Source organism: Bombus pyrosoma, linkage group LG11 (assembly GCF_014825855.1).
Source record: "Bombus pyrosoma isolate SC7728 linkage group LG11, ASM1482585v1, whole genome shotgun sequence".
Classification (NCBI taxonomy): Eukaryota; Metazoa; Arthropoda; class Insecta; order Hymenoptera; family Apidae; genus Bombus; species Bombus pyrosoma.
Genome location: NC_057780.1, coordinates 4,337,835 through 4,362,880, shown reverse-complemented (window position 1 = coordinate 4,362,880; position 25,046 = coordinate 4,337,835). Strand labels below are relative to the sequence as shown.

The 25,046-nt window shown below is 36.6% G+C and overlaps 1 protein-coding gene across 5 annotated transcripts in view; it reads left to right on the top strand.

The window, feature by feature from the left end:
- The window catches only part of LOC122572971 (tRNA dimethylallyltransferase), a 116,463-nt gene extending 94,100 nt beyond the window's left edge, over positions 1–22,363 (top strand). For all 5 annotated transcript variants that reach the window (XM_043738759.1, XM_043738758.1, XM_043738757.1 and 2 more), the window contains 5 exons: positions 8,085–8,200; positions 20,742–20,838; positions 21,543–21,656; positions 21,782–21,967; positions 22,062–22,363. In XM_043738759.1, the coding sequence (XP_043594694.1) occupies positions 8,085–8,200; positions 20,742–20,838; positions 21,543–21,656; positions 21,782–21,967; positions 22,062–22,256 (708 nt within the window). In that variant the 3' untranslated portion in view covers positions 22,257–22,363. The remainder of the gene's footprint in view (positions 1–8,084; positions 8,201–20,741; positions 20,839–21,542; positions 21,657–21,781; positions 21,968–22,061) is intronic.
- The last annotated feature ends 2,683 nt before the right edge of the window (positions 22,364–25,046 follow it).

The window sequence follows — 25,046 nt, the reverse complement described above, 5'->3', positions numbered from 1 at the left end:
TTAATGCTTGTATTTACCATTTCAACTGGTCGATTACTCACATCCTATGCGTAATGCGGTCGTCTGGGATCGGTTTTTTCTTCTGTCATTTCAGCCGATTTTTTGTCCAAACTCAGCTGTTCGATAGTATGGGCCCGACGTTTAACTGTGCAAAAATCCTAATGTCAAGGTCGAATCGTTATCGTGGTCGGACATCGAGCGCATGATTTCTGCGAAACGCGGACCTGTCTCGCCGTCGAAAGACGAATCGTACGTTCACGCCTACGCGTACACGTGAAGCACGTGCATGTTTACCAAATCAAGTCTGTTGGAGCCATTGACTTTTTCACCTTCAGACGGGATCATCGACAGTAAGAGAAGGTCGGTACGATTGCAGAAGAATCAGCGCCGATGCAATAAATCTTCTTGTATCTCGAACCTGCATCTAATAATGCAACTTTTAGGAAAAAATGACCCTGACCAATGATTTAGTGGGCCTTTTCGCGGAGAAAGGAAAAGCTGTTTCGTTAACGCGATTTTGACACCACTTTGAAGTTAAACTGATCAACTAAATTCCCTCTTAATTTTAATGTCAGAATAATTATTTATTATTTAATTTTTGAAGAATCAAATATTATAGTGATGGAGTTAAAGTGGTAAACGATGTAAATGCCAAAGGAAATGAAAAAAAAAAAAAAAGAATGGAAAGAAAGATTCTGTCAAGAAGATCCTAAGTGCTAGAATAATTTATTCTAGCTTTCGGGGCTGCTGTAAGATAAAACTACGATCATAAACTAGGCGATGGTTAAAAAGAGAAAAGGGTTGAAAAAAATGAGAGTAGTAGAAATCACTAAATTTAACTAGTCTATATATTTTCTACTACCTGTTCTTCCTCTAAATCTGTAAAGGTGATAAACGTTGAAAGTCCATAGCGTTAGCCTAGCCGCGACTAATGTGAGTGGCTGATGTAAATGATATCTTGGATTCTAGAGCGTTATGACATACAAATTATTTTTTTTTCTTCTTCAAATTTTAGAAATTCTTTTCGTGCCCGCAATTTTTGTCGTTGACTGTTATATTAATATATATATACATAATATTTCATTGTCACAAATTTTATAGCTTAGTCATCGCTAGTTTTAATTTTTGTAGATAAATATGAAATATTTCCCAACTGAAGTACACCCCTTAGAGCTTGAATTTTCTGTTTCGCTAAAAGGCCTTGCAGAAGTTCTACCTTTCTACTGACACGCTATAGTTCTACATTCTAAGACGAGGCTAACGTTAGAACGAGGCATAGGCGAGCAGAATCGAAGAACAGGGTCGTGAAAATTCGCACGCGCTCACATTCCTCCTCGTCTTCTTCTTCTGTTTCTTCTGGAAGAACCTTGGCCCGATTTGGCTGACAACTAGGCGAGCACACGAGGCTTTCTAGTTTCAGCTCTCCGTTCCTTCGCTTTCAGTCAGCCACGGTGGTGAAACCGGAGGAATCAGTCGTCTCTTTGCATTACGTAAACCGCGTTCCTTCGTGCTCTCGAACCGAAGACGATCGAGAATTAAACACGCCGTTGTTATCGCTGAAATCCTAAAATTCAACGATTCCTTCTCGTTCCATTCATCACGCGCTACTTTATTTGCTAGTTAGTAGCTGGTTTCGGTTGCCTAACAGAGACCGTTCAGAGACTATTCCTGGACGAGATACGGCTACCTTCGCGTAGACAGCAGCTATAATTGAATAGTGAGCAACGTGGTCCGGTGGCAGGTTTTATTTGAACTTTTAGCGCCGGAACACGGTAGACAATTTTATGAATTTAAAATAATCAAAATAATGAATAGAATGTTGGAAATATCTAAGTTTGAAGGTCTTATTCAAATAAACGATACTATTATATATTCACTCATACGCTTGACATACGCTGGCTCATGAAAGTATTTGAATATTTATTATTTTACAGAAAAGATTTTATTACTATAGAAAATGTTATGCTCGATCAACTCGTATGTCAATATTGTACATGTTGTATAAAATATCTTGAAACTTTATTAATGCTATAATGAGACACAACTGTCATAATTAGGTTGCTATAAAAAATATTATTTGAATATCTAGCTGTTAAACACTGACGAAATATTAAGATATTTGGGTGTTCTCACTGTATCAATTACTAAAATTTTAAATATATAGGAAAATTAAAATGATATAAATGATGTAAAATGATATGTATATGAAAATCCATGAAAATATAGATAAATTTGTCTATTCGGATTGTTTAATTTTGTCCACTGTACGACATACAGTACTTCGATCGTGGCGTTTCCTATTCGAATTATTTTAAGGACGAGGTACTAAGAACCGTGTTATAGGGTCACGGTGTAGTAAATCGTGTGGATGGTTCGCGGTTTCGTTTCCTCAATTGCGGTATTGGAAGGTGTCGACAGAATGGCCGAGATGTTGTGGGAATTTTTTTTGGCGAATGTCTATTATTGACATCATTTAGTTTTGACGATTGTATCCTTTTTATATTTTGTATAAGTTTACTTATTTAAAGCGGAGTGATAGGTTATATTCAAAGTCTGTAGTAATTTATACCATTTGTATTAATTTATGTAATCTTACGCTAGAAAGTTTATCTTGAAGGTTAGAAAAGGATATTAATTCGATTAGTACATAGCGTACGAAATTTTTTATGCATTTACACGTTTACGTAACAATCAAGGTTGGTGGAATTTGAATATTCATTTACAGGTAGAAAATAAAATACTCTACATACTTGATTCGTTGGAAAAGAGTGAACGGACAATTTCGAAATATCGTGTACATACTTATTTAATTGAAGGATTAAATAAACATTTTTTGAAATTAAAATATGTTTCCGAATATATGTGTGAGAGTACATATTGGAAGTAGATACTTAGAAATGTTTTTTTTAAATAATGTACCTTAGCGTAGAAACTATTAGACTATTTGTTTTTTACTTTTAATCCAAATCCATCCAAAATACGTATGTTCAAAAATTAGCTAATTAACTTGAACAATTCTTCCAGCTTTAAAAGTACTAATAGATATTTGTCGATTCCCATAAGTAGAAAAGTCTGCACGTTATTCACAGTTAGATAGAATTCGATGCAAGATCGCACAATCGGCTTTCACTTCCTTCGATAAAGCGAGATTAAGCCATCATCCACTAAGGGGCAATTTACCAATCCCTGCAGTCAGCAGGATCGGAAGGAGAATCAAATCCATCAAGCTGACCGTTATTAACACACATCAGTGTCAAATTTTTTGGGCAGCTACAAATTTTCATGAAAGCGTAACCTTCTACCCCCCCGCACACGCACTTTCGTTTTTTTTAATCCTCGCGTATAGGTTGGTCAGTAAGCTTATACAGTTGTAACAACTGTTATGCTATTGCTACCGTTAATACATTCATATTTACACTTACGACTTGTAAAATTATCAAAACTATCTATTTAAAATTCCTAACATACAACCGTTACTTATCAAGATAGTAAATTATTACGCAGTAAATTAATTATTAAATTAACATACAAGTAGCCATTGCCATTTTATATATCACGAACGAATATTTCTCACAGCATCTTATCATCCTCCTCCTGGTATTTCTTTCACTCTATCCTTTCTCCCTTACACGTAACATGTTCGTTGGTCCTCTTCCATCGTCTCCGTCCCCTGTATTTCTCTTTTTTCCCTTTCTCATCTTTCTCATGGAGCGTGGTGTCACGAAAACAGGCTGGTTCGGTTCCATGCGATAAGTGAAACGTGTTCGAGCCACGTCTGGCCCCCACGTATACGTGTACCGTGTGGTCATCAAATAGCGACTCGTCCGAGTTGGCGAGAATCTTGCGTCATTGACGCGGCAGCCGCCCATGAATGAAACCGTGGAGGCGCACGTGTGCAGCTCGCGAGCTCCGTCGGCATTTAAATACGATTTAAAGCGAACGCGGCCCGAAACGGGTTGCGGAGGTCGCGTTTTAACCGTGAACGAGCGTGAGAACGATTCGCCGCTGTCCAAGGAGCCGTTTCCCGTGCACGCCTTGTCGACTGCCGCCATTTTAGGACAGAAACCTGCTTTCCCCTTCTTTACTTTTTTACTATTTCTCTTCGTTTAGTTTCGAATTTTGCAATTTGGGATATTCAATTGGGAAGTTCGTTGCACATTAAAGAGGCGTATTTTCTTATGATTTCGTTTCTTTCTACCTTCTTCTGGTGTTATTAAGTTTGTATTATTTTGTATAGAATTTAGAATTTAGAAAGAAATATTTTTGTATATAATACGTTTCAAAAAAAAATTTTTTTCAATTTTATTACCATATTGTCTTAATGTTTTATATCATTAGTACAATAAATTAAATCGTTAATTTATTCAACCAATTAAGCAAAATCATATCGGTCGTGTAGAATTGCAAATTAGTACGAAATTTGTAAATTACCTGAGAATATATTTAATTAATAATTCATTTAAACCTAATTAATTATTCGTTTAATATTTAATATAAATCAGAAGAAATTGCTGAAATAAATGTTATCCTCGATTCTCTTTTATTTATTTACCGTAATTAAACTGTGTTTAACGTTCCGCCTTGTGTCAGTAAAATGTCGCGTGTGGAAACGCGTTTGTTGTAATTACAATACTATTGCGTATTATGCTATCATCGACGGCTAAAAACCGTCATTACACGCTATTCGATATTGGAATGGCGAGCGGTATGGCCGAAAGAAATGAAATCGATCTTAGACCTATCATTGCTCTTAGTAGGATATTAATAGCCACCTCGATTTGACATTCACTGTATTTATCTGATTATCGAAGCTTGTCGTTTCAACGAAATGTTAATGACCATCGCGCAATGTAGGTGGTCTTCCATTAAAAACGAAATACAAAAAAGAAGGAAAGGATAAAAGGAAGAAGATGAAGGGATGGATTTTTACGACGAAGAGGGAAGATTTGCTGAATCGACTCCGATTTCACCGTTATTTCGTACGAAATGCTGTTTTCAGAAGGTTTCTCAATTAGATACATTTCAATCGAATGTTAGAGAAATATTCGAATAGACGTACAGCGTATGAAACAGAAAACACAATATCTTTTTCTATGTCTAATGAAAGGCGCGCAGAGAAAAAATGACTTCCAAAGAGGTGTTTACTTTCGACAAGACTGTGCTAATTTTCGGGGTATACACTTTCCACGGTCTCGTGTAACTGTTTCGTGAAAACGTGTCCGTCTTGTTATATACCTTCTAACGTTTGTACGAATTCGCTTTGCTTGTTTTATCGGAATTTCTAATCGACACCTTAGCGGTGTGCCTTTCGAAACTATATATATATTTAGTAAAGGGGAAATCGGCGACCGGTCGGGTTGATCAAATATTCGACGTGTTTTAAGGTAGACTGAGATAACGTCATAAAATTATTTATAACTGTCCGAGGACGATTCCGTCATATCGATTTACGACTTGCAAATACGATACTTTTTTTTTAGCCCCCTTTTCTTTTTATTAACTTTATCTTCGTTCCGATAAAACATTTTTAATTGCCGTCCGAACGATCGTGAAACGTGATGAAACGATCGACTACGCGGAGTGGCATTTGATATTAAAGGCTCGCGAAACATCTGCTAATTAGAGAAATCAAGCATTTTTTGAGAAAAAGGGTCGTTACCGAAAGTAGACGTCAGCTTCTCGCTCAGATCACGACTGTAAGAAGTTTACACTCAAGATTAAGGTACGAGTAAAGTTAAAAGAGTATACTCTCTGGCAGACATTTAAATTTTTAAACCCCTGTGTCGTGTAAATATACCTATTTAAGCATACATAGATAAAAGTTGAGACACGTATATATATATATTTTTTTTTACAGTTTTTTTAAATAGTTGTTTTTATTACTAAAAAGCAATTAGTGTTTAATATGATAATGAGAAAAGGTATACTACAGCTATAAATTTTTCATTATTCCTGCTCACTTTCGGATACCAATCTTATATCCTTCTTAATGCAAAAAAAATGCATATTTTCAGCGGTTGAATTTAGGAAATTATTGATTTATAATCTAGGATGTCTTGTGCAGAGGCTTAATCAAGCAATTATTTTTATAAACTCAGAATATTATACGCAAAAGTAGCTAAAGTTTTTCTCTTCCCGAATTCTGAAGGTAATCGTGGAAAATTTTTACGGCGAATATTCCCTTTTATCATTTTAAAGGAATTTCGTAAATTTCACCATATAAAATATTCAGAAGTAACAAATTGAAGTCAAATGTCGATAAAAGTGTTACACGAGGGAAAAAATTTGTTGGTAGTCTCCGAACCATCTAACGATTAATTTCACCGATGCCTCCGCAGTGTGTGACGTATCTTAGCTCCGTCGAAATATTTTTATGAATGACACCTTTCCTTTTTTTCGTAGCGCTTTTAACGCGATACACGTCGAGAAATGAGTCACGTCGAAACGGTTTATCGCCTTCGATATGGCGCATACCTTACTAGTCGCAAATTTTGCACGAACAGGATTTCGAGGACACACACCTCATCTAACGCGCTTTAGCAGTTAGCGAGTACATATCAAATAGGAAAGAACGAGAAGGATGGAGAGAGAAAGAGATAGGATCAGTTTAAAAACCTGTCGAAGGCCACGATGTCTATCCTTTTCTTTTTCTAATGACACGAGTTAGCCTCCGAACTAACCCAAGCGCTTCATTGATATCAAATTGCTCCTTAACAAGTCACGGTGATGGTTTCCTCAATGGAAATGACGCGAATCTAAATTGAATTTTAAAGATATTTTAATTTGGCGTGGAGGTATGTGTGGGTTGTAATCCTGAATTTTTTTCCACTTTGGATGTCTTATATCCTGAGTTTTTATGATTCTGAACTTTTTAAATTTTCAATTATGATTCGGAATTACATTTGCATATTTGTAAAAAAAAGTACATCTTTTAAAAGAAGAGAACAGTCCTTTAGAAGATCGATAAGAAGAGGAAAACTGAGATTTACAAAAAGATCACGTGATAAGGCTGTTTGGAAAGTGTGAAACTAAGTAGGAAACGTTTCCAAAGAGACTGAACACCTACGATGCTTCTTCTGACAGATCCGATTGCCACCGATGCATTCGTGGGTGTAAAATGTGACATTTATACGAAAGCGTTGGATACGTTGGTGTTTTAAAATGTGATCGTGCTTGCTTGTTAAACTGTCAAGTCGGAAGAGAAAGGTGTTTCATTTTTGTGAAATCAAGGTTTTTATCCTTGTACAGATCTTTTTAGTATCAAACCAATAAATGTAGAAGTATATAATACAATGAATGTATTCGGTTTGTAAAAATTATTTTACAAATATGAATAAACGTATAATGTATATCTTATACGATTTCATTTATTTTTAAATATGCTGAACGACAAAGAGTTTATGCAAGATATATCTCAAAGAGGAATCATTCCACGTAAAAAGTTTAACTCGATAATATAAAATGAAACGTTTTTGTACCATGCTTCATTTTCGCGAAAATCGAATTGGAATTTGTCCCGTACACTCCATCTATATCGACCTAATTCGTAAACTAAGCACGTTTAAACTTATTTCCCCCAAAACGAGTCTATAAAGGGAGAAATTTTATTCTACATTCCTTTGCTACTTCTATTCAGTCGAGAATTATCGAAGTTTACGTACACTTGACGAGTCCTACAATGAGCTACCGTTCCATTTTTAGAGCGACATCGTAAAATACAAAATCATTTAGTACTCTTTAATATCCTTTCATAAAAAAAAAAGTATCCAACTTTTTTCTTTGAACAGGTTACTCATTTATAGTCGTACAATCGATCGTTAAAATATTACAAAATAACGATGTTCTTCAGGACGTCGTCTTCCTAGAAGCAAATAACGATCATCAACATCGATCAAATAGGAAATCTTATCGAGGATAAATTAATGAAATACGTTAAGTAGAAAACGTCGAAACGAATAAAAGAAATATACAACTTGGAGATAATTGGAAAGTAGTCGATAAATGTGGCCGTTTCTTAATATAGATGACACGCTGTTGAATTGCGGTCAATTAATTCGAGAACCGTTTCTCCGAAATTGTTGCAGAAAGTCCTCGAGGAACGATTGGACAGCAGGGTCGACGCCATGGTTGAGACCGGTCTGGTGCAGGAACTGCTTGACTTTCATCAGAGATACAACGAGCAACGGATTAAATCCAACACGTAAGTGCACGAGTTATATCAGTAAGTGCTTTATATCACGCGATCCCGGTCTGCCGGTTCAAGGATTTATTCTTCGTTTTTCTCCTGTTTTCGTTGAGTCCCCGATCCATGCTCGCCAGACCGTTCGACGAGTCCGTTCGCTTGAAAATTTTCTCCCCAACCGAAGCCTGCTTCCCTCGTTAAAGCAGTAGATTAATTAAAAGTTTCGAATTTTCAAATGATATTACTTCTGTTTAAAAATTTAGGTTGTTTGTTTAATGGGCCGTTGAAGGGGTTGCGTGTGGTTTAGCGACTTTCGAACTTTCTCAAATTGTTGAACAACTTAGAAAAGTAAAATTGCTAAATATTCCATGCACAAACGAGTTGTGTATTTAATTTTAAAATGTATCATCGTGTCAAGTTTTTTTAAATAGATAGTTTAATGTTATAGCCTGCTAAACACACAAGAAAGTAGCAAATGCTCTTTGAAGCAGTAACTTCTTACTAGTTTGCACATTTTTGTACGCTTCATACTCCGCTAGAAAATTTCCAAAGGTTTTATTCATCAAATACAGATGCCAGAAAGTTCCCAAAGCAATTTAAAAATTCACATAGGATCCATTAATTATCGTTAGTTCCCCACACTTTTCATCCAGAACCCAATCTGCCCGTGCATACACTCCTTAACAACTCATTAACTCTCGTACTCGTCAATTACGCTTCATCAAAGAAAAAACCAAGCGAGAAAAACCATTTTAGACCACCATTTTTCTAAGCGATATCATCTTTGAAACATCCCCACACTGGCTTCCATCGTCCCATCATGATGGGGCGAACTCCATCGTAACGGAAAGAATAATATCGTCTGTGAATCGAGAGTAGTCTCTAGATACACGCGTATTTCACGCTGCTCGAAATTCACGAATCACGTGTGCATAGCGAGCACGTGATTCGTACGAGACACGCTAGAGCCTTTGTGAATGAAGTCTGGCGGTGCACGGCTCTCGCCTTACTCGCTTCCGGAAATCGCGAGCGCGTCGACCGGATGCCCGAGAGAAAATAAAGGAAGTAGCCAGTCGTGAGGAAAAGTAAGTACATACCGGCCTTCGTGGCAGTGTACGAGCACCGCGCGCGATAGAACAACGAAAAAAGAAAAAGAAAGAAAGAATTATACTGGCTCGACTGAATGATAATCGCCTTATCTCTTGATATCTGGGAGGCTCCGAGCTGATTCGACGCAGCGATTCTCAAACGCCTTTCGCGGTTCGACGACTTTTTTCAAAGAGATCCCCGGGATTTTAATTGAGTTTCAAACGTAAGAACAGATCTTTTTACAACAGCGCATTTTTATTCGAATTAAATTAATACTCGAATATTAATATTCAAATATTATAATATAGAAGATCTCATTTTCTAGTTCTCCTACGAATATATACATATTTCATTGTCTACAATGAAGTGTAAAAGTTTTGGATAAGAAAGATCCTTCGCTTTACAATTCAAAAATTATATTTTAAAGTATTTTAAATAATTAAAGATTATGTAACTTTATAACAGTGTCTACTTTGTTGTACTGTTCTCTTTCACTGGCTTCGTTCTATGTAGTTAAGATTATTTTAGATGTCACTTTCGGAATATAAAGCGAGAAATCTGTCTGATCGGAAACTTTTGCGCATCACTGTATGTTTGAAAGACGATGGAATATTGCTATGCGAATGGTTATCGTGATTTGCCGAATACCACGGTGAAATTAATCGAAAATAAAAGCGAATGTGTTTCAAAATTCGAAATATATGCTAATATATACTCATAAAAATAAGAAATGACATCTTTTTCTGCATACGGTAACAGAAGGTGAAGGGATGCTACTTAAAAGCTGTTACATGTCGAATAAATAAAGCTGCTATAACGTATTAGCAAAAATTATGAGGTTTAAATGTATTCCTCTTAATTACTTACGACCTTGCGAAAATTGTATTAATTATTCAACAATACGAATTGATATTCGAAAAGCATCCGCAGTATTTGACAAGTGGAATATCGAGTTTAAAGTTTGTATTATCTTTTCAGAATACGCTAAGATCTTTATTCGTTTATCGTTAATTTGATAGTTCTGTTAGCGTGTCCCTCTTTCGCAGATTTCGCTCATTAAAACTAGCATTGAACGACGTTAATTGATACGTTAATTATTCAGAAACATTTTTGAATGCTTCTAAGATAATATTAAAAAATTAGAGAAACTAAAGTAGCAGACGATGAAGAAAAAATGCATTTCTGTTAGTCTTGTTTTTATATCATTTATCACTTGAACTCTATGCACATTTTTAGCATTCTATATCATTTAAAAAATATAGTAGACTTTCTAGTTGATATTTGGACTTGTATGATGCAAATTCAAGACACGTAATTTATATTTTTATATTTACTCTTCTTTTGTGGAAAGATAGTAGCGATAAAATTAATGTAGCGGCACGACTCATCTAGCTTTTCTAGAAGATTTGTCAAAATGAATTGGAAATCAAGAATTATGTCTGTAGCATTGTAAATTAAAAGAGGAATCTGGCATCAATAACGCTAAAATTAAAACCAACCATTTTCAATCGCAACCAAGAATTCCAGAAAATCTAGTAGAAATCCTCGATGAATTATAGAGTTAAAAGGAGAATGCTGAAACGAATTTTAATATCGATAGAGTTAAGACGATTATTTTATTGCATTAAGGGATTTCAAATATTCGGCGAAAATTCTTTATTAATGTATTCTCGAATTGAAAAGTTGAGAACATTGAACGCTAAGAAAAGAAAATTCTAGTATTTATAGCGTCGAGACGAGTTTTCAATTACATCTGAGAATTCTCAAATTCCAATAGAAATTCACCACGGATGTAGTTCAAAGAGATAATTAGCATTCCAGCAACTAGCCTCTAGGAGGCATAATCGTATTCCTCGACTTCGTATCGCCATTCGTAACGAAGAAGGGCGCAAAATGGATAAGCGGCATAGGCGAGGCGAATAAAAACGATAAACCTGGTTTCTCGATCCGTTTATCGGCGATGTACTTTTTCCATAGCGTTCTGCTGCTGGCGTAATGCTTAAATCGAATCGATACACTAGCTTATCGCGATTCGCGTTTTCTCTCTTGCTAACGGTTCTCTGGCCGCGGCCGTTTCGCCTGTGATCCGGCGGAAAGGACAGCCAGAGATTGGAAATGCTTCATACCCGCTGTCGATGCCATTTTTCCACCGTTACTTATCCAGGTGAAATGAATTTCTCGTCGACCGATTGTGTTCACCGCGGATAGAACATTGCACGGGTTCAGCAACGTAACAGGATCACCTTGAGTCGCTTCTAAATTACGGCCTCGCTGAAAAATTGCCTCGTTGGAATGAAACGTTGCGCACGCTTGCATGATTCCAGGGTAACGTTGTGTACACGTATATTCGAAATTGAATTGAGTATTTGTAATACTAGCTTGTAACATAAGAGACACACAAGCTTCTATTTGCGTACGCTAACGCTTATGATCAGATTGCGAAAGTTTATGCATTTGTGGGAAATTTAAAGATACAAAACTGCACACAATACGCTAAAGTATACGAAATATTCAAAGTGTACTACTCATCATAATATTCAGCGAGAGAAAAAAAATCGAGAAGAGATAGATACTGGTTAAGAAGGTACAACATAATTTAATACGTTTCACCTGAAAAGTATTTGCGTATGCAGAACTATCCACCTTCTGGTTATCGAGTGACACTGACACAGGGAATGCAAAGAATTCGATAAAATGTCACAAATATCAGCTGTATTTTTAACACTATGTTGAGGAAAACAACGTTTCGTTCCTCTAATGTTTATTTAAAGCGTAGTACTGTTATACGATTGGAATTAAAATTGTACGTATTACATAAGCTGAGCACGAGTTCAAGGATTGAGAAGTAGTTATAGTTTTCGTGCTAAATTCAAATCTGCTAGTATTTTAGAATGGTATTATTTGTCTACGAGTTTTTTCAATTCAAGAATACAATTCTAAGTCGAAAGAAAGCTACATTATTCTGAAATTTAATGTGTGTGCTTGTACTGAGTCAAAGTATAATTCCATTGTTTCTATATGTTATTAGTAAAACATAATAGTTCAACACCTTGACTTTTGCTACCGATATTCATGATATTCATGTCTTCGGTACATTTTCGTTTCGTACAAAGTCGCTCTAAATATCGATTTCTCTTTTTAAGTTATATTTCTTTTTAAACATTATCTTTACAAAAGTACTATTTTTTTATAACTCTTTAATCATGGAAAAAGAGAATTTTTCTGATAAATATTAAATTTATTAAAAAAAACGCAGAAAAAAATCGTATGCCATTTTACGTAAAAAATTATGGATATCCCCCTGTTTCCTTAGCGGGTAAATTCATCGTACGTGAAACGACGCGCGCCAAACATCGCAAATGATTAAAAAATAAATCTTGACAGCGTCACCACTGGACCTTGCATTCGTGTAAAAGAGGCAAACAGAGGCGACGATAAGCGAAGCGTTTTATGTCTGCTACCTGATTCTCGTGGAATTTGATGACTTGTTGAGAATGTTGTAAATTGAATCCTTGTTGAGACTGTGTACAACGACAAAACGCGTAACTGTCGTTTATAAACAACGCGAAATTCCGTATTCGCAACGATGTGACGTCCAAGTGCAGTGCAAATGAGATTCAATGATCTCGCGAGTTCTCATCCAAAAATTAATATCTTTTGTTCGTATCATTTTGATGGCACAGTTTTCATAGAACCGAGGAAATTCACCAGTTAATCTTCCGGTGCTAATGGATTTTCCACTTCCTGCCCCAAAGAGGGCAATTTCTTCCCACTCTTATACACATGCAACTCTTTTTTTTCACTATCCTTTCTTCTCATTCGCACTCACCCTCATTTAATCTCTCTCTCTCTCTCTCTCTCTCTCTCTTTCTCCCTCTATGACACATTAACACACCTTCTTTCTTTGCTCTCACCTCTTTCATTCTCACCCTTTTGCCACCCTTTCATTACCCACTTTTCCACGCACATACCCTTCTTGTTGAATTATCTCCTCCTCTTTCTCTTGCAGCGCCCTCTTTATTACGTACACCATTTCCCCAGCGAACGCTTACCCTTTTCGCGTTCCCCCTTTCCCCATTCTGATCCGTGTTTGGCCGTCGCGTCCCATCACCCGACAAAATCCCTGACTTTCCGGTCGTTCGACGCGACGCTTTAATTCCTTTCGCTGACAATTATCGTTAATTATCGCCGCTCGCTATCGTATACATGCGTGCGGATCGCCTGAGTGAACGGCGCATCGCGCCGCTGCACCAGCAGCTATGCAAATTACGCCGTCAGGCCAATTTGCAGTCGGCTTCGCTACGGCACGTGCAATGCGCGGTACGCAACCTGCAGCCAGTCAGGGGGTTCCGACTGAATTACATTGACGTCTGGAAGGAGTTCATGGGAACGGGACTACCAGAGCAGTCTACGAGAAGGTTAGCGTCTTCTAGGTAGCATGAGCTTTAGTGTACGGTATATACGATATATATATATGATACAAGGGATGAAAATGATTGTTTTCCGATAGTTGATAAGGGAAAGCTATGTACGTTTGCAGGTGAAACAAGCTTTCAAAGATGAACACCATAATCTTATAATATGGAACGATATTTGCTAATTTGTTAAGTGGACTATCAGAACAGTCTATGAGAAATTTAGCATCTTCCAGGCCGCAAATTGGTTTAACGTACGATGCAAGGGACGGAAGCTTTTTCCTTTTTTCTTTTCTAGTCCGCAAGGGAGGACTAGATAAATGATGATTTAGAAGATATAGTTTTTATATTTGATATTCGATTTAAATTTTCAGTAGTGTACGATTCTTCTTCTAGTAACCCAGGTCAAGCATCGTGAATTTTGGACGAGATTAAGAGTTCTGGGGTTAAAGGCTCTGCACGAGACCAACAGATGTTTATGACGAAGACCGACAATTATGAATGGAGATGTATCGAATAAAAATATCGGACTATCCTGGTATAATACACAATTGATCAGTCTTCTGTTACGACATTGTTAACATTAAAAATTCTAGTCATCTCCAAAAAGAGGACAAGTTGTAGAGTGTATTCTGACGACTAATGAAAATATTTTAACATTTAAATAGCGAAGAAGACAGAACACTGCAATAATATCATGTAAAATTCATATGATTTACAAAAGAGAGAAGGGAGAAGAGAATCGTGCGCAGAATATTCCGAAGGTTGATAAAAATGTTTTATTACCCTACATATATATTTAAATATATATTGAAAATAATATTTAAATAAGAATGAAGAAAAGAGAGGGGAAACAGTAATGATATCGTGTAAAAGTCACGTGCTATAAATTTCTTCATGGCCCACGCGCTTGACAATAATTTTACGCGCGTAACAAGGAACAAGTTCATTATATTTCGCTACGTGTAACGAAGAAACAAGCCCACGTCAAAATATTTTCACGATGATTATATCTCGTACAATTATCGGCTCTTCTTCTCCTCCACGTCTTATAACCTTCCTCCACGGTTTTGCTCCTACTTACATAGCTCGATACTCGCACATTTCTGCAAGTAGCATGTCTCGTATTATGCAAATGCTCCTGTTCACCGGCTTTGCCTGCTCGGCTTCTGCCGGATGTGACGTCACTGCCTGAAACATCAAAGTTTCAGAAGGCAGGTGTGATTAATACAGTGTATGTGATTAATACGAGAGCGACGAGATCGGTTAATTACACGAAACTTTCATGACGCTAAATAAACCGTGTATGTTATTAAATTTTCGATCCCCTGATCTGTCCATTGTTTTATTCATATGCTAATCTTTGTCGAATTTTGTTGGTTCTATCCTCAATATCAGATACTCGAATAAATGCTTCATTTGGATGTTGTGGTAATTGCACCGGTGTTTATACAGTTTGTTCTTTCATTTAAATGTGTATAAGCACAGATGGTTTTTTGACACAGTTAAAAATAGCGTAAAAAGGTCGTTTAATTTAGAGACAGCTTCATGAATTTTTTCTTTCTTTTTTCTTTTCGATGGATACTTTTTTCTTAGAATTAGATTGACAGATCTCGTCGCATCGCATAAAATTCGAGAGTTTGAAAGAAAGAAATCGGCTTAGAATTTTGGATTTCTTTAGGAAACCTTTTCGTAGAACGTTTATTTAACTAAGGGAAACTATTATTGGTATCTGTATCGTTAATATTAAATTACGATACGAAATACATATCTATTTATACCGTGTGTTTGAATATTTAAAATTATATACTATATCTTTTCCTCGATGCATTCTTAAAACTCCTATTTCGTTGTATTCGCTGTTTTCCATATACGAGGAAATAAGTCTAGAATGCCTATAGCGTTACAATATTTCTCGCGAATCCGATCGTTCAATTATTCCTCAATGCCACGTAACTCGTATTTATATGCAAATTAAAAATCTTTCGCTCATTATGAATGGATTCGTTAATTATGATTCTGTTAATCGCGATAAGATATTGATAATGCATGACACGCGAAGAATGGAGGATCCCGCGATGAGTTCGGAATTTTCATGATCAATCAAGTCAGTTTCTTGCAAATTCCATTCATTGCAAATCATGGAAAAACCGGAAAATAACCAGCTCCCGAGCAACATTTGACCTTCTTTCTTTTCACGTGTTTCTCGAAACGTGTTGCTATCATGTTCCATGAATCGATCACTGTCTTATAATTCCTTGATGTTATCATGGTTTTTATAAACTCGTGTTTTATCGGTATTTAATATTTCTAGGAAGCGTTGGAAAATTTTTAATGAACATTGAGATTTATTTATTAAGTTACTCTTACAGGTTAAATAACTTGGGTGTAAGTTTCCTAAATTTTCAATATTTCAAACTTCCAAATTTTTAAATATTTCAATTTTCCAAATTTTTAAATATTTAAACTTCAAACTTTAAGATTTTAAAACTTTCAGATATTTTAACTTTCGAACTTCCGAGGTATGAAATATTCAAAATTACAAATTTTCAATTATCCGAATATTCAAATTTAAAAATACTTCAGATTTAAAAAAAACTGTGGAATATTAGAGGATATAACATCGATGTCAAACGGTTATACAAAATGTAACAGAGTTGCAAAACGATATGCATTACGAAATAGCGTGAAATGACACGTATAAAGTTCATTAGCATCGATGTGAAAAATTTCCCGACCAAATCTGTAGCCATTAATCGACTGACAATTTCTATCCAATCGGTAGAGTTTGGCAAGAGAAAGAAATACACCTTGTCGTATACGCAACATGTTGAATATTCTCGGCTTATCAACTTTCGCTAATCACATTGTGAGATAATATCTAATATTAATAGCGTACTAAAGTGAACATTTAGAAACGTTTCTTTATTGCAATCTCGAAAATACGAAGAGCTCATGAAAGCATAATTTTTATTTAAAGATCGTTTCTATCCAGTGACTTTTATTAATATCCCTATTAATACAAATTTATATATATATATATTATATACGTATCTCGTATATAAAATTAATGTAAATTGCTCATTGTCCGAATTCACTTGCGATTGTTCGAATTGCGATTGAAATTTTACCATTATTGAATTCATCGCTTATTTGGCAAAAAGGCTATGTAAATTAAACGAATAACACCTATTTTTCTACCAACTACAAGAAGTGTTCAAATATATTAAAAAGCAGTTAATTCAATAGCATTATCGTCAACAAATACATAGAGGAATCTTTATGGTATCCGAATATTAATAGTCATTGTACGAGGAATATAAAATTGGTGAAATTACACCAGGTGTCTAAATACTTATCAACAGGTAGCGTATATTATGTATCTCTTCTGAACCTGATAACCTCGGGTGCGTGTAAAAGTAAATGATACGTCTGCCTGGCAACGAGTAGCAAAAATAGTTCAAAGCATTTATGTATTCGTGATAATGATTACTGTCACTCGTCGTTATCTTAATTACTTTTGCCACTACTATCACCGTACGTGGCTGTTGTCATTATCGCTACACACCTGCTATTGGCACCAGAATTATCGTGAACCGATGCAAGAATGTTGGCGCATCTCTGATTAATTTTGGATCGTGTATCTAACGCGAATATCAGTGTTATCGATATTATTGATTCGTTAATAACGATTCTCTCGAAAACGATAAATGTGAAACTCTTAGATAAAACGGTGTCGGCAATCGGCGAGACACGTGCATTCGGTATCGTGGAAAATTAGCGTGATACGGTGGGGCAAGAAACGAAAAAAGACGTTAACGAGCTCTCTGCAAATACATTTAACAAGGATCTAAAACGGTTTGTTAAATTGACGTATTAAGTATCGAAATGTCGCAGGGTTAGTCAATTTGCATTAATTTGAACAGATTTACGATGCCTGGCGAAAGATACCGACCACCGTTTAGTTTTATGATACAGTATATTTCGAAACGATAGATGGGCAAACATTTTTTAAACGAACAATGTTTGTACAGAGGGCGTTTCGAAAGGATTCGACAAAAAGTTTATGTACGAAGCATTTTTATACAACAGGATACTTGAAAAAGGTTAGACGGAAGTTTGTACGAGAAAAAAGTTCATTGTATGTCTCTGTGCGTGTAAATATACGTCGCTGGCTAAAAGTTTGGTATCGCTTGGCTTGGTTTCATAGATGCCAGGAATTTCAAAGATAGTAAGATTCTATTATTTTCAAAGTTGCTGTTTTAGGAAGATTTATCAAAGAAACGGCAATTGTTATTGATACGTACAGCAGTAATTTTGGATTGACGACAAAATTAGAAGAACATTCATGAAATGCAATCTCAAATTTTTAATTATCAATGACTAAGTATCACAAGCATCTGAATACTTTATTCATTTTCAATAACGATATGCGAATTTTATCAAGACGTACAAATTAATGGTATCTTAATGGCTAGACATAGCACTTATCGTTATTTTATGGAATCAGCACGCTATAAATTCGAATTGTGTATTAAAAAGCCAATCAACGAATATATGCATGTTCTTTTTTATTCGTGAATTATAATATTTGTTTTATATCCCTTCGTCCGCCTCGTTTTGATTATCTCAAGTATTATTATATTGTTAGATCATTTTAACCACTGTGAACAAAATTTGATTAGCATTATATTAATTTAATTTAATTATCAGATCGGTATTTTCGATATACGATACTTTTAATTATCGTACTATGTCCAAGTATTATCTATTCGATTGGAAATGATTTTAAAATTTATAATATTCCCTTGCAAATAAATTATAAAGTAAGTTATAAAAGTGCAAAGCGAAGAGTATAAAGCGCGTGTATAATGGAAGGTTATTATAGAATTTTAGAAAGATTAGTTAGATATTTCTATATAGTTGGCAAAAATATAGCTGACATCGAAGAAAAATGACTTTTGAGAAAATATTAACTTTTCATCTTAGTTTTCTAATGGAATCATTAATCTTCGTTTGTAATGTACAATAGTTCCGTATTTCTAGCGTTAAAGAAGGTAACGATGTGTCGTATTTTCGACAGACACATTGTGTGCTATCGTAATAAAAAATGATGTTAATGTGCTTCACGATGGTCGTCTAAAAATACAAATTTCGTGAACTGTCTGTTAAATATTGATGACGAAACAGCGATGTTACCTGGCAAGTGACTTTAGCAGCCGATGCTGAAACGTATGTAATAAAAATGGAAAAGAACAATGTATCCTTACATCGTTGACTCCCTAAATGTTATATTCAAACGAAATGGCACGAACAAACCCAATTTCCAAGATGAATTAAAACAGATAACATTTATAAAAATCGTTATATATTTGTCAATATATAGAGTTAATTGTCGTGGTTTGTGAGCGAATCGTTTAGCAAATGAAACGCTACTCCATATAAATCGGTAACTCTACATTCTTAACGTTCGATATATTTCGACTTTGAAAATTGAAAAATGCCATCAATCAATTGGAAAACGATCGTTAATTTCACAACAAACTACGACCACAAAGCGGTCGATCAAAAGCGATCCAAGTGATATAAGTCATCGTAGTCAGCCATATAAGCGACACAATCCACTTCAGATTCAAAATTTGCCGTTACGTAAAGCCTAAATCGTAGCTAAATCTATTCTCAATCATTCTTAACCAGATGTAAGATGTTCGAAATGAAGTTTCTGTCGCGATTGTCTGCCGATACCCGTAACACCATTCACGTAACACGTACGCGTGCACATGCACACCCACGCTACCGTTAGATTCTGATTTCTACTTGCACTACTCGCAGCCACATATTTGGCATTGACACGTGTGCCAGCAAGTGAACCGTGGCCGCGGCTTCGACTTTTCCCGCCACGTAAGCTAGGCCTTGCCTCGCCCGCTATCGCTATCCACAGTATCCACCCGTGATAAGACCGCTAGCCCGCAAAATGCAGTCTCTCGCCAACCGAGACACGATCGCCACTCGAGAACCTGACCCGAGAACGTGCTTGTCAGACGACATTTAAAGACGATGGAACCAAGGCCTCGCGCAAATGTCTTTTGAAAATAATTATTCCATATTAACAATTCGAAACAACGATGTTACTAATTGACACGTGGCTGACTGCCACGGTGGTCATCGGTGACCTATGTTTCGTTGAACGTTTTATCAATTTCTTTTATCAATTTCGTGGCTTAGAAGATCTTCAACGATGCGAATAATTTAGATGATATCGTCAGAGGGAAAGAATGTGCAAATATAATCTAATATTTTGGAAAAATGAAGTGCTACGGCGTGTAACATATTTCAATCGGTCGCTGTTCCCAGGGCAAAGTGTAAAGAATTCGCGTGACGCTCGATATATCAACGATTGAGATAATGGTAATGATAATCATTTTATTTTATAGAAATTGCGTAGATAAAATTGCGTATATACTGCTAACGAGAGTCCTTGATGCTTTCGCAACCTGGTTTATTAGATCAAACGCTATTAAACGGCTAAAAGTATTTTTTCAGACTCGCAACAGTATCGGCGCGTCCTTCGAACATTACTATGAAACTCTAACTGCAAAGTTGGCGAAACGTCCGGGAATTTCTTCCTGTTTGATACGGTTCATACCCGCAATCCACCGACAACGTTAGACGCTAAACGCTGCTGAGATTTATTAGGACAGGCGATTTCATTCGAAGTTGAAATTCCGTATCTATATCTTGCAAGGTATGCTTCGTTCGTTGAAATTATCGAAACTGCAAAAACCTTCGGTAAAATGCGTATCTTAACTCGCGCACGCGCGACCGACGAAGATCGTAATTTAACCAGAACGATGGTTATCCGCGAGCTCGCTGGTCACCGAGCGTTAATTAGCGATAAAAGAGAAAAGCAAGGGAAAAACGAGGCACAAACGCAGAGGCGAGACACGGAGAAGCTGCCGGAGAATGGAATCGGCGATCGGCGCGAGCGAAGCGAAAGAGACGGAGAGAGAGGCTGTGCGAGAGCAGACACGATTCGGCGAATGTTTACATTGCAGGTCAGCCGATTACACGAAGGGCATCTTTCAGAGCATCGGCTTCAAGGAGTTTCACGCTTACCTCGTGTTGCCCGAGGATGAGAAGCAAGAGAAAAAGGTAAGAAGCAGCGGCGAACTGCAACGTCGTCACGTTCTTCGTCGTAGCTGCGCGTCGTTGTTGCGCGAATCGGACGTTTTATATCTTTTAGAGAAAGGAAGAAAGAGAGAAAGAAATGGAATCGAAGGGAGAGGGCTTTAAGGGGATGCTCGATGTTCTTGTTGGATGTTGCGGTTCCAAGAGTGGAGCATATCCATTCTCTTTTTCTTTTTTACATTCCATCGTCTTCCTTCGAGCGTTTTTGCGCGTCGGTCTTTCGACAGACTTTCGATATACATATACACGCAGTAAGGTAGGATCGTTGCGTACGTTGAAAAATGACAAAGTACAAGATAGAACAGTCCCATTGAGGATGACAGTAGGAGTATGACGAATCGGCGAATTGCAAGACAAATTACTTGGCTCGAGTCGAATAATCCTACCTTACCATATGCGTTTGAAGTTGCGAGATTAGTGGCGTGAGTTGTGGAAGAACAGTTACGGATGATCGAAGAGCGGTAGACCGATGTTCGAAGAGCATTTTTAAACTGTTTTTCTCTCGTTATTATTACCGATATCGTTTGGAAGACGAAGAAAGTGGGAAGATGCACGACGATGATGACAGTTTCTTTTTGGATCTGACGGATCGGTTGTTCGAATGGCAAAGATTAATACGACTCGTGTTATATCGATGTATTTTATAGAGAGGAATGTTTTATTTAAAGGGTCAGGAATTGCTGCAAAAGGGTATCGATGACCTAAAATTGGTTACGAAAAGGTACGCGAGGAGGCAAGAAAAATGGATCCGAAATCGTTTAGTTCGTCGCAGCGATAGACAGGTATGATTCAACTGTATAGATATCTTATTTCAAGACAATATAATGTTCTTTATGTGTTTACGTATTATAACATATTTATTAAGTTTGACGGAATTTTTAAATTCTGTTTAATTAAACGATTGCAGGTACCGCCAATTTATACATTGGATTGCACTGATCTGGATCAGTGGAACAGTTGTGTGTACGAACCAGCTGTGGCAATAATCGAAGCTGTGCTCAGAGGGGAGAAACCTACACAGAAACCTCTGAACGAGACGGTGGAAAACGAAAAATTTACCGACAGCAGCAACGAGGAAAGACATTATTGCGACGTAACATTTTTTCTTATATTTTTAATCATCGATCGTCGATATATGGTTATTCTTGGATTGAAAACGATTATAAGGTTGCATTTTTTCTTGACAGATCTGCGACAGGATATTTATTGGACATGATCAGTGGAACGTTCATATGGGAAGTACAAAACACGAAAGAACTTTGAGAAAGAAAAAGAGATTGGAGGAACTAAAAAAGTTGGAAGAACGAAAAGAGTCGGAAGAGCAAGAAAAATTCGAAGAAAAAGAAGAATTAATAGAACAAAGGATTGAAGGAAATCAATGATAAAGTTCCACGATACCTGTGATTCTACTTTGTGAAATATATACAAGAAAATAGCTATATTTCACGTGCATATTTTGTATTGTACATAAAAGTACTTGAATTATTAATTAATTCGTGTTATTGTTCTTTCTTTCTATGATTTCATCGTGCAAGCAAATATTTTATAAGGTAACGTAGGGAACTGGTTACCTTCTTCCGATAAGTAAAATTTCCTCGTTTTTTGTTATTGACTGATGTTGACTACTGTGTCGTGAATCGGTAATATCATCTGGTGGTAAATGTTGTAACAAATTCTTATTAATTTTAGCGTTTAAACGCTTCACTCATACACATTAGGATTTGTTTATGACTCACCACGACTAGTTTTTAAAATTATGTATTTTATTTATTTTCTCGAGAAGTTTCTTATTTTATCGGGACTGTTTCAATCGGTAAGAAAGAAACCTAATTTTTTTTAGAACCGATATATGTACGTTATATAGTTTCTAGCAAATCTGTATAGATGGCAACACATGCTTTTGCTAATCGTATCGATAATTTCGGCAATATTTAAAATTCTTGAAATGCCTCTTTCGTACACTGCATTGTCCTATTCTTTTCTCGCATTTCACTAAACTGCAGAACATTACTGTTTGCGCAACGTTCGACTGAATCGGAACATCGTATACAAGACCGCAAAATGTATTCATAGCGAATTTATTACGCAATTTTTATCACGATTGCGTGGCATTTCGAAATTGCGCGGCATCTATAATTTAGTGCAAGTTTAAAACCGACACAGAACAATTTGATTACGCTTAAATCACTTTTCCATCTTCGTATTCCCATCGCATATTTATTTTCCATTAACAGCACCCTCTTTCAAACAGTACGCAACTTTATTTTCCTCAATCGTATTTCATGTAGCGCGATAATTTTCCGTTCTTTGAAAAAGTCGTAGTTACTCGCCGATTCAGAAACGTTGCGCCCCAGCCGTACTTCTCCGTCCGTTTCGTTCAAAAATCACGCTCAACCAGTGTCGATACCAGCTGCATTTGCTCAAGCTGCCGCAAATCATCAACCCCAAACCTCATACCTCCTTCACGGTCGACTCGAACGAAACAAAATTTCCCATTAGCCGTTCGATTCACCGGGAGAAATAGCGTTTTCACGCGAGTTCTCTCGTCACGCGGAGGATTCGCGTTTCTCCTCGTTCGTTCCCTTGCGGAAATTCTCGTGTCTGCGCTCGACGTTTTGCCTTTATTAAAGCGGACGAACGTGGCGAGATGCGACAAACGTTTTGCCGGTCCGCTTGACGCCTCGTGGAATTACCACGGGGTGAAAGAGCAAGCGCCCTTTCAGCCGGCCTGTTTTACGATTTCAATGATTTCAATTAACATCGGAGCCACCCTCGTGTACCTAGCGACCGAACGCTGTGCTCCTTTGGCCGAATGGTCGACGGCCCTTCGACCATTTGCGGCCTTCAATGCACCTGGGGAATGTTCGTGGTTTGGCGAAACATTGTCAAACGCACGCGTCTCGCGTTGCACGCGGGTCTGCGCCTCGACTTTGCTGAAACGAGCGTGCAACAGCGAACTGGCGGTGAACGTGGGACCAACGAGCGTCGATCGACCATGTCGCGATTTCCAGCAACGTTTCGAGGTTCGTAGGAATTTTTTCTGCCGGTTGGAAGACGTTTTAGTCCACACTGACAAGTAGATTGCTGATTTTTACGCGTTTACAGCAAATATGGAGGTTCGTAAAGATATGAATTTGTACAAATATCCGCAGTCTAGCGACGAGCAGCAGGTAAAATTATCTGAGCGAAGCTAAGCAATTTGTAATTCCCTAAATTTAGTTCTGAACAATTTCTAAGCGATCTACAATTTGGAAATAAACTTTAACACGTTGTTAGTGGCGTGATATTCTCTACGAAAGTGTAGCTTCTACTTATTAGAAAAAGAAGAAGAGCAAAGAGAACAGTATACGTCGGTTTCGTATGTCAGAGTATAGAAGCGTATTACTGAGAATATCAGTTGAATATGAATTTGCAACAGAAATCAAAAATTCACTCGAACTGTAATTAAGTCGTTTCATATTAAGATAAATAAAACGTAACTCATTTTGTTACAACAAAGGAATATTATATTTTATAGGAAGAAAATTACGGTGCTTCCGTCTTTAAAGAAGTAGAATTTAATGGGCAATTGAAACTCGCTTCGAGATATACTATTAACTAATAATTTAATACCATCCTTTACATCGTTGTGTTCCACACTGCAATAATCGAACAACTATAATTACGCTTTAACCGTAACTACTTGCGATAATTACTACTTATTTGCTCGCTGGAGCAATGTCTTAATAATCGTTTTAGCGTTAAACACTTTGTCTGTGAAATGCGAAACGTGACAGAGAATTAAATGTATCTGATAGAGAAATATATTCGAAAGATAAAAATATGCAATTAAGAAATCCCAACTATATCGTCGGATACGTAACGTTAAACGTTAACACTGTCTTCTATCTATCGTTTTTTTAATTCAAATGTAATTTTTGAATATTTCAAAATATCTCAAGTTTGAGCAAAATATGAACAAATTGTCACGGCTGTACGTAATTTCTCGTTTCCATTTTACGTTAAATATTCTTTCGAAACGTTAGAAATTCTGTCTTTTTTTTTTTATTTTCCTCTCCCCCCATTCCTCGTAGAAACGAGAGCAAGATCGAAATATAAAAGATCGAGGTTCGCAACAGTGAAACCGCCCTCGATAATACGATATAGCGCAATTTATACGCCAGAACTTTCAT